We start from the raw sequence: 14,765 nt of genomic DNA on the forward strand, positions 1-14,765 counted from the left end.
ATTTATATAAAGAATCAGACAATTGAGGAAATTACTCATACATTCTCTGTGTGAATGTTAATTTTCAAGACAGACAAGTAAACTGGATCATGGCTAATCATGCCACAGGGTACTCATTAAACTGTTTTCATTTGAGCTAAAGTGGATATTGATTGGAGAGGATTCCTGGTGTTTCCGTACAATCGCTCTGTCCCTCCTGCTGATATTGTTTAAAATGTCTAAAACCATGCAATTCAATAGTTACACTTTGAATCATATCACCTTAAGATTTTGATTACTGAATTTTATTCTCTATGTGTTAGCTGCTCAGAGATTTATTTCATTTCATTTTTTAAAAAATTTTAAAAGCCCCTAATGGTTATTATAGTTGATCTTGGTTTTGTTAAGATGTAATAAAACAGTTGAAGCTGTATCACCACAGCTAAGGTACTGAATGTTTGGTTCACCATTATTTTGGCTAACTTTCTAAAGAAGACACAGGGGCTAAATACATTTCTGGAATCAAATGAAAGCTTCTAGTATTGGCAGGAGCTACCAGTAAATACATTCCTAATTACTTGTTTTTGACAGGGAGATGTATGATACACAACAGAAATGACCATTTGGAAGCTGCCATTAATTGGCAGGTCATCAAACAAAACACGTTCTCATTAATTTTGGTTTTATTAAATTCATCTCCTCCCAATAGTTGGAGTTATCTGAGCAGGTGATAGGACTAGCATGGCAAAAATGTCACTGCTTCCCTTTACCCCATTTGCATGATCAATAATTAAACTCCCAGAGGCTTCACAGTCATGTCCATAGTTTGAACTTTTCAAAGTGTAGTATGAAGTTAAAAGAAAACTGGTATTTTAAGCACCTACTAATATGATACTGTGCAAACTTTAGTATGAAGAAGACTGAGAAGCCCCCATCACAGTGATCTCATGGCAAGTCTATATTATTTATTTATTTCCAAAACCTAAATTGTTTAGCAAAATGCATAGGAAAGCACGTGTCCTCTTTAGACAAAGGCAGAAACTGAGTAATCGTTTCAAATGCCTTAAAAGTTAAAAAAAGAAAAAGGAAAAAGAAAAGACATTATTCATGTACCTCAAGAAACCTTACTAAATATCATGAAATTTCTCTAATGTTGGATAAAGTTTGCACTTTGAAAATTATATATGCATCTTTCGCTTATACCAAAAAGATGTGAATTGGATTAACATTTTTAATCAGTGTTTCCCAATCTGAGAAACCTGAAGATATATTCAGTGAAGCATTCCTAGCGTTCTAGAAGCATTCCTTGCCTCCAAAGAGTTCATTTTGGACCCCTCCCCCTCTTCCTCTTCTGCAGTAGAAGTTCATTGTGAATAATCAGAAATGGGTGAAAGAATATGAGTGGAGAGAAACAGATATGTGTAGGTTGTGAGTAAATGTTTGACTTTCCTCCTGGATGTGTAGGTATCTACATTTCCTGAACACTGTTACTAAAAGAGAGTTTGCTGTCTTCTGGGCACCACACTCCTGTTTTATGTCCTAGAGGAGATCATTGTTGGTCTATTTCCTTTAATCAAAATTTAACCTTCCCTAATATAAGAGGGGAAACAAATTCCTAGAAGCCTGGTTTCAGGGCCTAGATCTATAGAAATTAGATCAGTACATGCAGCATATAACCAGTATGATCTATGGTTGCCATATTGATGTTAGACAAGAATTATATCTGACATTTATTGAACTTACAATGTGAAAGGGATTCTTCTAAGCAACTTTCATTTACAATCTCATTTTAATTCTCAAAACAGATCTGTGATAGAGGTACTATTATCTCTATTTTATAGGCGAGGACAGCGAAGCACAGAAAGGCTAACAAAAGAGCCAAAGTTCATGCAGATACCAAGTAGCAAGACTGGGACTTGAACCAGACTTTTTAAATGCATGCATTATGAACCACTATGACGTATGACTTCCCCAAGTTGGATACTATGATATTTTAAAAATAATTTATAGCTTCCCAAATAATTCCTGGTAGATATAATAGTATTCAGGAAATGCATTCCTGTCGTTATAAGCATTCCAAGAGCTAAGTAAAATACCGATAGTATCAATTTTCCATTTCCATTTACCTAACTCAAGCAAGCTAATATAGTATAAGGCTCAGGTCTTTTTTCAAAAGTAGATTTTAAGTATATATCATCAACATCTTTTTTTGTCATAAAATACATTTGCTTGTATTTATCTGATTTTCACTTATTAAATTTCTTGTCAAAGTCTCTAACCTATTCCTCAGGAACACCACTGGATTTGCTGATGAATTATTATAAATTCCTGCATGCAATATAAGTGCTAATTATTAACCTTCCTTGGATATGACACTGTACATTTAATAGCAATACTGATTTTTTAATGATTTAATTTCTGTCTTCAAGTTTATTAAAGAAACTTATTCTAAACCTTTAAAGCAATCAGACTCTTATTCTAGCTAAACCAGCTTTACTTAGACTGAAAAATTTTTAGTTGCTACCCATTCCTAAAGGACTCACTTTAGTTTTAGCTTCAGAGAAGTGGGGTCATCTTACCTTCTTGATTTCATATGTCAAAATCTTTCAAAATTTATAAATCTATGAAGAAAATGTCTTAAGTGTACTCTGAATGACAGTGAGTTTGAGCCCTGCTAATGAAGTGAGAAATTTGAGACCCTAATCAACATTTTTAGCTTCCTTGATGAAAATGCTGCTGGGTACAAGAGTTTCAGATTTTGATAATCAACCTTTTTATAGGGTTTGATTATTTTAAATTTTTATTTTAAAACCCCATCAGGTGAAACGCTTATAATTCTACATTCATTATTAAAATGCAGTTGTTTCATAAGTGAAGAAATGTTGAAAGTGGATTTTTTTTCTACTCTCCATGCTGTTTTTTGTTTTTACAGATGTTCGAAGAAGAACAATTTATGAATACCACCGAGTAGAACTACAAATGTCAAAAATCACCAATATTTCAGCTGTGGAGATGACCCCATTGCCTAGTAAGTTAACATGTAAACATAGCTAGGTGGGAAAAATGATTTGCAATTTGTATGATCTGATCTTTTTACGCATGGGTCTTTTGATCCTGCGTGTATATGGGGATGCGCGGGTGATGTTAATTTTGGCAGAGCAGTCTTTTTTTTTCTCTCTCTCCCTCCATGCTGCCAATTAGTGTTGATGCATCCATTCTCTTCTGTTTCCTAGCATGTCTCCAGTTTAATGGTTGTGGCCCCTGTGTATCCTCTCAGATTGGCTTCAACTGCAGTTGGTGTAGTAAACTTCAAAGGTAAAAGACAGTAATGCAAAATATTTTTAAACTTTATGAAGACTTGTTCTACTCTTCCATTGAATTTTGGATGTGTCAGGTGTGTTGAGTGGATATACATGAACAAATGTGCATGTGTTAAACAAAACACCAAAATGCAAAAAATGCTCAGACATGGGAATTGTAGTATTTTCCTTTGATTGCTCAAAGTGACCATGAACCTTTGTAGTCCGTAAGATAATTATCTGACATATATTTATAATTGCTATGGGGCTTAAGATAGATGATGATTGTGATTGATGAATCTATAAATTGCCGCTGTTGGTCCGTATTCTTCAGGAATCATGGTATGACATATCTTCACAATAACAAGGATGGTTTATGCATAATCACATTAACATTCTTAGCAAATTCCTATAAATATCTCAAAGGTTACTAACCAAGATTAGAGGTGGAGTCTGAGGCTGAGGAATACAGTGACACTAACAGGACTCTATATAAATAGAACGTGCGGTTTGGGCCTGGGTTGTAAATAACTGACTTTGAAACTTAAGCTGAATCACTTGGTTGTGTCAAAGAGGTTTGCTGATTTTCGTGAATGGCAAAGAGGATTTTTCAGTCCATAGAGTTTTTCGGAGACTGAATGCTCATTTGTTGGAAATGCAGAGTGAAGACATTTAAATGTGTTTTATTTACTCAACCATTTTGTGTAGTAGTTATGTCCCGAGCGCTGGGAAAGCAGCAGTGATTAATATAGATGTGGTCCCTGCCCACCATGGAGCTTCTAGCCTGTCCGGGAATAAGTCCCCTCTCACCTGCAGAGTCTATGAAAAATCTGCTTCTTCCTCCAGGAGAACTGAGTCTTCAAGTTTGTGCACGTTCCAGCAGAGCTTTCTGTTGTATGAGAAGCCGGTGTCTTATCATCTTGCTGCAGCCTTTGCTCTAAAGATAGGGACATGTTCAGGACTACTTTAAAAGTTATTGAAGTATAAAGAATAGAATGCCAATTCCTTGATAACAAGCTATGGGAAACATGTGTGACTTGCTAACTTTGGGACAACCACTACAGTATTTCAGATAGAGCAATATTATTTACTATAACCGCTGTTTTATTTTCAATTTAACATGTTCCAATAATTTCCTTTGTGCAACGAATTTCAAATAATGGAAAAGCAAGCAGGCGATCACCATTCTTAAAAGTAGATTTTTAACTTGGCTATATCTCCAGAGTGGGAAGAACTGCTATAAAATTAAGGATTTGTAGTCATTTATATTCAAATACTGCTGACATGCTACAAATTACAAGCATATCAGAAGTTAGTCAAAATCTGTTTAGATAATGACCAAAATGAATCTAAAGAGATGGCATTTTAATAGGTATATTTTAGTAACACTGATCTGAGACATGAAAAACGCCCAGAAGAATTAAGTAAAAGGTCCTGGTTTGGGGTGCGTATCTAATTGAAGTTCCAGTTCAGTGGTCATCTCCTCTGAGAACGTTCCCTAAACCATGGGTCTGTGTGAGGCGCCCAGCCCCTGTGGTTCTCGGCATCCTGCGCCAACCTCCATAATTAGCATTTAGCTCGAGGCTTACGGACATTTGTCACTTGTCTGTGTCCTCTGCTAGGCTCTGGGTTTATTAAAGGTGAATTGTCCTTACATCTCCACAGCCTAAGAATGTACCTGATACTGCAGAAAAATGAACGAGTGAATGAATGATGGCTAGGTTCCAAAGGAAGGAATCATGATTTGACTTGTCTGGGAATGAAGGATCTCCCAGGATGAGGGACTTTCAGAGCTGAAACCAGGAAAGTTGAGGGAAAACCAGGACGAGTTAGCTACCCCGACTAGAGTACTATTCAGACAATCTCCACTGAAACAGTGTCATTATAAATGAAGGTTTGGGACACTAGTCTAGAACCCTACCTTCTACTAACATTTCATTATTTTCAAAAAAATTTTTTGGTGGAAATATATGTTTAAAGCTCCAGACAAGCAGTTCTGACAATTGAAACACATCCACAAGTTGTGCAAAATGCTTTATACCGTCAATGCTCCCATTTCATCGAGAGTTTTCTCTGCCAGACATTGTTCCAGGAATTTTCAAAAATATTTAATTCACATAACATTTTTATAGAGGAGGAAACTGAGGCTTCCGTTATTTGTGCAGGGTTTCAGAGCTCTTAAATGATAAGTTTGGAATTGAAACTCGATCTGCGTGCTTCCTGGCCTGCCTTTTCGATGCCTCACACCCACCAGGCTGCAGGTGCGCTAAGCAACTTAATCGTAACTGCTTCCTGAGAAACAGTAGACATACTACGGAAAAAATAAATATTTCTATAATTGTGGGTGCAAGAAAATTGCATGGTTTTGAGATTGGCGTAAAAAGCATGTAGAAGAGAATGAAGCAAAGCATAAGACTTTTGTATATTACTGAAAGCATAGGTTGTTTTTAAGATTAATGGGAAAAAGAAAGGTGGTGATGCATATGAATGAGGACAGAATTTATCAAAGAACACTATGAAGAAAAACTTCGAATTTTCTGCCTGTTACCATTTGGTGTTTTGTTGCATACCAAACACTGGTTTAAAATCTTGGATTTATTTTTAATTCTTCAGCAACCCAGTTATATGCATATCAAAACCTGATTAATTAATTGGTTTAACTATGGCTCGTTGCACTTTTGTTCAATTTAATTTCCCCACTGCATTTTATTAATTTCTCCTTAGGCCTATGAGCATCAAAACTTTGCTTTTGCTGCCCAGAAGCATTTCCCCAGACTTTAGAGCTTTTATCAACAAATTCAATAAAACAAGAGACGTCTTATCCTAAGCAGTGCAAAAATTGCCTCTCAGATTGTTTTCTTCCATCCTTCTTACCTTCTCCTTTGTGCTTTCTTATCCCTGAATGATAATCAGTTGGTGGTGATTATTGAATTCTCAAGCTGGGCTTCCTCTAGAAAGATAAGATAATTTTAATTGGTTTGTTTATTTCCTTTAATTCTCAGTTTTCAGCAAGCCAAAACTAAGGCACAATATTTGTAATGGCTTATCCAAGGTCTAAAGGAATTTGAGTTATAGGAACATGTAATGAGATCCATGATCAAGAGTGTTTTCTTGGGACAGGTGGTCATTACTTCTAGGTAAGAGTGCTTTTGTTTCTTCACTGAAAGCTGAGAGGACCTGAATCAACCACACCTTTTATCTTCAGTCATTCAACAAAATTTTTTTAGTATCTCTGTGTTCAAGTTACTATCCTGGAGTGTGAATTCAATGGTGAAGGAAAGAGAGAAAACCACTTCCCTCATAGAGCTTACATGTTTAGTATGGGGAGATAGAGTTTAAGCAAATAGATATGCAGGAAATAAAGTTAGCAGTGGTGAGTGCTACGGTAAAAGAAATGAATCGAACATTATAAGGGAAAATATAGCAAAATCGATAGGAATAACAGGAGTTTACTTGTTGGTTTCATGCTAGACAACCTTGTCTTTTTGAAGAGACCTTGGTTTCATCAGCCATCACCCTCCAAAAGTTTATTTTTTAATTGAAAATATATTTTGGCTCTTAAAACATTCATTCACTCATTCATTTACTTAAAAATTTATTGAATACTTTCCACATTTATCTGAACAGCAAGCACTAGTCTAAACACGGAAGTAGTTAGAACAATAACCAGGCATTAATCAAAGCCAGAGTTCTCAGGGAGCTGAGTTTAGCATATTAAGCTGGAAAATAAACGAATTGACAGTTAAACAAAAAAGACAGTTGATGATGAATGATCTGTTGAGTTTGGAGAGCCAGTAGTTGCTCTGATCTCAGTGGCCAGAAAAGGCTTCTTGGGAAAAGGGACGGTTAAACTTAGATCTGAACAACCGGGAACCGGCTACACCAAAGTGAAAGCAAAGAGCATTTCAACGCGACACAGATTACTTAGTGGATTCGAAGTGAAGGAAAAGGGAACTATATGAATCCAGGATACTTCTTAAATTTTGGTTTGGGCAATTTGGTGGATGCTGGCATTTGTCTTTTGAGGTAGGTAAGATGACCTACGAAATAGAGACTAGGGTGGGAAGAAATAAAGAGTTTCATTGGGGACTAGTTCAGTTTGAGATGCCTATAAGACTTCCAAGTGGAAATGCTGTATAGGTGGTGATATATGAGCCACATATTCCAGGAAAAGGTTATGGCCAGAAGTTCAGATTGGAGAGTCATCATCATATAGATAGTGTTTAAATTCAGTGGACTGAATGAGATCAGTTGTGGAGAAAGTGTAAATTGAAAATAGAAGAGATCCCAGGAAGCAGCCTATGGCATGGCATAATGAGGTATGATGCTGGTTTTCCATTACATACAATTATTTTAAAGTATTTGTATACATGTATGTTTCTGTAGACAGAGAATACCTCGGAAAAGATACATAAGAGACTGATAACAATATTTGTCTCTAGGGAAACGATTGTGAACAGGGACGGGCAGGAGAATGAGTATTACTATTCATTGCGTACTCTTTCCTATGATTTGAATTTTGCCACATGGAGTTGAAGACAAAAGGAGGAATCAACAAAGGGGACATAAAAGAACATAAATTATTTCAAGGGTAGAAACACAGTCTTAGTCTTACTCATTTTAGTAAGCACCCAACACAGCGCCTGACCTAATACAGGGCTCCAACACAGACAGCTTGGACTGAACCATCCAATAATTGAGGCCAGAAATTTCCACTTTCCTGAGAATTCTAATGGCTCACTTTGGCTGTTACTCTCCATTGACTTTGTCAGTGTCAACCAAATGGCTATAGAAAGAATTAAGCTGATGCCTGATGTTGACGTTAAATGATGTCAACATTTGTCATTAAGCATGTTGAACACTGGGGAGTCAGTCTCTTGGTGCCTCATTTTAAAAGAGTTTTCCACCATATATTTACCTAGTTCCAATCAAAGTCATAAGACTGGTACTGGTAAAAATTTGGGAATAAATGTGGTGTATGATTCCACCCATCAAAAGAATAAATAGAATAGGCAGACCTCTACTAATGGTAAAGACATGGATCTACAGAAGAGTACTATAACATATTTACTTAAAAAATATGAGATGAGGGAGAGGTGTTTCTGAACAACTGCTCTCTTATTTTTTTTAACCTGTTATTTCTATTGCGTCTCCCTGAGCATCCTCTGGCACTGCCTGTTATCTGCCACTGAATGAATTGGATTTCTTTGCAGTAGCAAGAAGAGAAATAGAAAGAAAGTATCACATGCAATATATTTCAAAATTTTTGAAAATACATAAAGTCAGAAATATTGGCTAATAATTCATTAACAATATGAAATGTATTTTCAACCTAAATTAATTAAGGATATAAAGGCATAGCTAATTTTTTTTTAACATCTTTATTGGAGTATAATTGCTTTACAATGGTGTGTTAGTTTCTGCTTTATAACAAAGTGAATTAGTTATACATATACATATGTTCCCATATCTCTTTCCTCTTGCATCTCCCTCCCTCCCACCCTCCCTATCCCACCCCTCTAGGTGGTCACAAAGTACCGAGCTGATCTCCCTGTGCCATGCGGCTGCTTCCCACTAGCTATCTATTTTATGTTTGGTAGTGTATATATGTCCATGCCACTCTCTCACTTTGTCACAGCTTACCCTTCCCTCTTCCCATATCCTCAAGGCACAGCTAATCTTTAAAAGAGAATGTGCTTATATTATTATATTCTCATTTAGCCTACAGAAATTAAACTACCTAAGTTTGGGAGAAAAAAGAGAGTTGGAGAGAACAAATTTAAGTAGTGCCGTTGATCCAACCTTTCCCCAATCAGTAATCTTATGCTTCTGAAAAACAGCACCCAAGTGACTGGAATATATCTTTCTCCTTTGGTCTTGATCCTCTATACCCCTTAATATGGGAACATTTGCAGCATTGAGTGTGACTCTAGTATTTAAAGAAACAGTGGGTATTTTTCATATCACGTGGTCTGGAAAGCAAGCCAACAACTTCATCAACAAAAACCCCACACCCCACAGTCCATTCTGACATTGGAGGAAGAACTGGTTTTATTAAGGGACAGAGTATCAGGCTCCTGAGAGGGCTGTACTAAGGGAATTCCAAGCATATTTTGACTGAGTATGATTTTTACCTACTTACCCACCTCAATATCTAGCCCTGAAGTAAGGTACAACTCCACTGAAATCCTGAGAAGGCCATACAAAGCTATATAAAGTTGGTCTGATTTAACAGTAAGACTTAATTTAGTCCAAGATTTTAAGATTGAAGGAGAGGATCCGGAACCTACAATTGTTGAGTAACAAGCCATATATGGTCTAATAAATTCACATTTGAAGCTACTTGTAAATTATACATTTATATGATTCTTTCACATAAGGAAACTCGTTAGCTTTGGTGATAAGGTGTGGAGTCCAGACCTAATAATCAAATAGAAGCCATTTGAGGGAGCCCTGATCCAAAAATAATTATAACCTTAGGCTTATTTCAGTGGATTGGGGTAAAATAAAGTTCTGCTTGGAAATGCACCTAATTTCGGATGGACATTTAGAACTCACCAAGCTCTAAGAATTTTAAATAAACTTTTATTGATCTGTGTTCCAACGTGCTGACTTTCAAGTTGAAATCACCTCCATCTGCTTATCAGATTTACAGATTAGTAATATTTTGATTGCTGAAAATGTTACTGTTTTCAGTATATAAATTGAATGTCAGGTTTAAATACAAAATATGAAGATCTTCATAACTAACAAAATCTACTTTTGTCTTTGGTAGAAAATACGTCCTTGCTGAACTATCAGATCCAACAAAATTATTTAATTGAAGAAAAATTAATTGGAATGCTTTGTTACCACTCCGCCTAGTCATGATAGACAGGAGGAAGACAGTTGCTGTCATTTCTGATTGAAGGCATCAAGGAGACATTAGACTTTAATTATATACACTCAGCAACAGTGGGTAAATTGCCCATAGATCTGAAACTGGTGGCCACCTGGACTTCCTGTGTCAGGGAGTACTAGCCAGCCAAGGTTCAAGAGGGGCTCAGAATGGAAGAAGCATTCCTGAGTTATTCAAAAGGAATCAAAATTCCACAAAATTGAAACTAAAGAGGGGGCCATGTTTTGTTGTCTGAGGTAGATTCAACTGGATGTCTGAATGCCTAGTGGCACGGCCAACAATTAACTGACTAATCTTGGACAAATCAATAAAGCTCTTTGACTGTATATGCTAAAATGTGAAATCCATACGTCATCCAGATATATTTGCTTCTTATGTTCTTTACATCTGAGTGGCCATAAGTTCGGTAGTTCTCACATATTAGTACAGTGAAGAATTGCTACTGAAGCTTGTTAAAATGCAGATATCTCTGAAACCCTCCAAGGGATCCATAATCAGTAGGTCCAGAGTGGAGCCCAGGGATTTAACTTTTTAACAAACCTCCTTAGGGGATCTTGGGGTAATCTGAGGCGGGCACAGTGGAAATGCTGCTCTTGCAACGTGTGGGCTGAAAGTCCTGTAAGCCTGCAGTGCTTAGGCCAAAATTGTGTGGAAACATTTACTCTTAATTTGGAATAGAGAAATACTACAGAACAAAAGTTCTGAAGATAAAAATATTTGTTGTTAAAATCTATCAGGAGTTAATGAAATAGATCATGATAAAAGAAAGCAAGAAATTTTTGGATAAGTATAGCATATAAAATAAATAAATCAGATGATGTTGGAACATCGTTAGCTAGTTAAATTTGTTGGAAAATCTTTGATTTCTGAATTTTTATTAAAATACTCCTACCACAGTAGAAATTCACTGGTCTAAAGGAGCTGAGGTGCTTCTAGAAATATCATACAGCCAAGATAAGTGTTTTTGACGTGCAATGCTTATAGGTGGTGAATTGAATTTAGAACTTATTTTAGTGCTAGGCCCTTTATAATCCCTTCAAATTTAGATAAAGAATCTTAGTATTTCTCTTAATTAGCTTGTCCTGAAATATAACATAAACACATTTGACTTTTAAGAATACAGAATTAAAGTCCATTTTTATTTCCTTCTGAGCATTCCAAGCCCAGCTTTAACAAATGTACAAATTTTTGTGTGTGAATTAATTATAATAGTATAATGAGGTGTGATGCTATTTTATCCATTACATAAAAGCATTTTGAAGTATATTCCAATATAGAGAATACTTTTGAAAAGATATATAAGATACTAGTAGCAGCTAGTTTCACCTTTGGGGAAACTGCCATGAATTGGAAATTGACATAAAGAGAGAATATCATTTCATCAGATTCCCTTTTATAGAGTTTGAATTTTCGCCATATGTACATATTACCTACACTGAATCAATCAATAAACAAACATATATTCCTAAAAGAAAGGAAATATATGTTAAAGTGTATTAGGAAAATTTGGATACTCTTTCAGAAAAGTCTAAAGTTAAAGAACCTTTCAGGAGCAGAAAATTATCAATGCTGAGTGTATGGGCTACGTTTCTTTCCCCTGAAGAGATGGCATTAGGTTTATTAGCCTTTTGGATATAAAATGCATGTAATTCTTTACTTTTTTTGAAAAAAAAAAAAAAGGTACTGACCTGTGTTATTTTTATATATCTATCTATCGATCTATCTGTCATCTATTTTGCATTTTGGTCTCTGTCTCCTTTTTGCCACTGGCCATCTGCCAGTCTCTACGGACGGCTATGAATACAGAATGGAAACCAGCTTTCTTTTTTCCAAACTCTAAAGCTACAGGTAGGTCTTGAGCCAAGTCTCCTGGTAACCAAGGCCCCCCTGAAATATCAAGGCATATTTAAAGTCATCTTTGATTTTCCAGTCAGTGAATGCTGTGTTTGCATTCCATCTGAGCACCATTTGGCAAACTAGAGATAAGAGCTGTAGAATTATTTAGCATCACATCTCTTTATAGCTGCTTTTTCAAGATCATCCAGGTGATTTTAAAATTTTGCTTAGGTGTTAACCAACTCTGGTGGCTGCATTTTACTTGGTTGTAATTTAGAAAACTAAACTTCAGCAAATGCAATCTAGCAAACATATATGGAGTAGCAAAAATGGAGCATTTTAGTGCTAAATTACATACTCCATTCCCTTAGCCGGCTTGTACTAATGCACTAATGAGTTCCCCTGGAAATAATTAAAATTTAATTGTCCAAGAATGAAATTGAATTTCTCAATTTAAAAACAGTAGGTGCTAAATTATTATGGAAAAAAATATGATCCTTAAAAGACAAGGAAATCAAAATTTAAAAGCAAAAACCAAAGTTCACAGCTGGCTTCCCTTTAAACGAAATTGACATGATATTGAGTAGGAGGTGAACCTCAGATTAACAGTCTTATAATGAAAATTCTGATATTGTGGTAAGAAGAAAACATTTAATGAAAGTAGTTTGGTTTAATTATTTGTTTTGCTGAAAATCTAATGTCAAGATATAGAAGAACATTCAAAATTCAGTATATTCCTACTTAAGCCAGCTCTTTCAACACTTACATAACAAAATGATAAAAATGTCATTGGGATAGGTTCTGATTTTTTGCTTTCTGCTAAAATCTGTCTCGGAGAAAAGCTGAAATATGATTGTTTCATATGTCTTGATATGAACATACTACTAAAGATTTTTATGAAATGTTCTAAACGCTAAAGAATTTATTCTCTCTCAAGTTTTGAGTCAGAGATACAATCTTGTCCTACCCAGAGTTTTGAGGGAAATTTTATGGTAGGAATTTTGTCATTCATGGAAAAGTTCAGGAAATGCAGTAATTCAGCAATGCATGCAACAATCCTGTTGTTTCTTTAGCTCTAAGAACATCTAAATAGTGTTATTCTAGAGTTGTATCTTTTTATATGATTGTAGGGCAATCTGACCAAGCTAGTATACTTTATTAGGGAAAACAAAGAAGAAGATATTTCAAGATAAAAATGATTTATTGGTTGAACAAAGACTAGCATTCAAATTTTCCTTTTCTGGATCATTATAATATGGGTTGGCTGATTCCGGATTAGTGATGCTCATTTTTTTCTCCTTCCTAGAGGACCACTTTTTCTTTCTCCCAGCTCTAGAATTTTCCCTTCAATGACAATTCATAGTCAAGGGGGAGCTGTTCTCTCCATGTATCATGATCTTGTCTGCATTAATTTCTAATGATAGACTCTCCTAAAAATACACAGATTTTATATTCCTAAAATAATGTCTTCGACCACTAGAGAATACCTCTGCATTGACCTTTGCTCTGATCAAAATTAATCTCTCTCTCCTCTGCACTCTGTTAGCACACAAGTTTATTTTATCTTTGCCCAGATTTCCTGCTGCTGCTACTGCTGCTAAATTGCACGCGCTTTGAAAGAAAGGACAAGGGGGTTGTTTTAAGGGTAAGCATGCCTCACCTTTGGAGATGCTTAACATAATTATAGTACCTACCTTTTATTCTATACTTACCATGTGCCAGGCATCACAGGAAAGCCTTTACTTCTACTAAAGTCTTTTAATTCTGTTATCTCATTCAATCTTTGCAGTCACATTAAGAGGTAAGTGTTAAGGTCCCTGTTTCACAGATTAAGTAAATGAGAATTAGAAAGGTTGAGCTTAGCCAAGGTCCCAAAACTAGGAAACAGTGGAGCCAGGATTTAAAATAAAAATTGGGGGGCATGAACACAGCCTGAAGGGGGCGACTGCCCCACAGCTAGCCGAAGGGAGTCTGGGAAAAAGCCTGGAACTGCCTAAGAAGCAAGAGACCATTGTTTTGGGGTGCATGAGGAGAGGGGATTCACAGCACTGCCTAAACGAGCTCCAGAGATGGGTGTGAGCCACGGCTATCAGCAAGGACCCCAGAGATGGGCATGAGACACTAAGGCTGCTGCTGCAGCCACCAAGAGGCCTGTGTGCAAGCACAGGTCACTATCCACAACCCCCTCCCAGGAGCCTGTGCAGCCTGCCACCACCAGGTTCCCAGGATCCAGGGACAACTTCCCCGAGAGAACACACGGTGCGCCTGAGGCTGGTGCAATGTCCCGCTGGCCTCTGTCACACAGGATCGCCCCGCATCCTACCCCTCCCTCCCCCTGGCCTGAGTAAGCCAGAGCCCCCGAATCAGCGTCTCCTTTAACCCCGTCCTCTCTGAGCGAAGAACAGACGCCCTCCGGCGACCTACACGCAGAGGCGGGGCCAAATCCAAAGCTGAACCCCAGGAGCTGTGCGAACAAAGAAGAGAAAGGGAAATCTCTCCCAGCAACCTCAGGAGCAGCGGATTAAATCTCCACAATCAACTTGATGTACCCTGCATCTGTGGAATACCTGAACAGACAACGAATCATGCCAAAATTGAGACTGTGGAATTTGGGAGCAACTGTAGACTTGGGGTTTGCTTTCTGCATCTAATTTGTTTCTGGTTTTATGTTTATCTTAGTTTAGTATTTAGAGTTTATTATCATTGGTAGATTTGTTTATTGATTTGGTTGCTCTCTTCCTTTTTATATATAT

General features: G+C 36.7%; 1 protein-coding gene across 1 annotated transcript in view; it reads left to right on the forward strand.

The window, feature by feature from the left end:
- Positions 1-14,765, forward strand: part of PLXDC2 (plexin domain containing 2) — a 407,678-nt gene that overhangs the window by 302,175 nt on the left and 90,738 nt on the right. The window contains exons 8-9 of the mRNA XM_060006184.1: positions 2,912-3,007; positions 3,213-3,294. Coding sequence (XP_059862167.1) covers positions 2,912-3,007; positions 3,213-3,294 — 178 coding nt within the window. The remainder of the gene's footprint in view (positions 1-2,911; positions 3,008-3,212; positions 3,295-14,765) is intronic.

The sequence above is a fragment of the Delphinus delphis genome, chromosome 2 (assembly GCF_949987515.2).
Source record: "Delphinus delphis chromosome 2, mDelDel1.2, whole genome shotgun sequence".
NCBI lineage: Eukaryota > Metazoa > Chordata > Mammalia > Artiodactyla > Delphinidae > Delphinus > Delphinus delphis.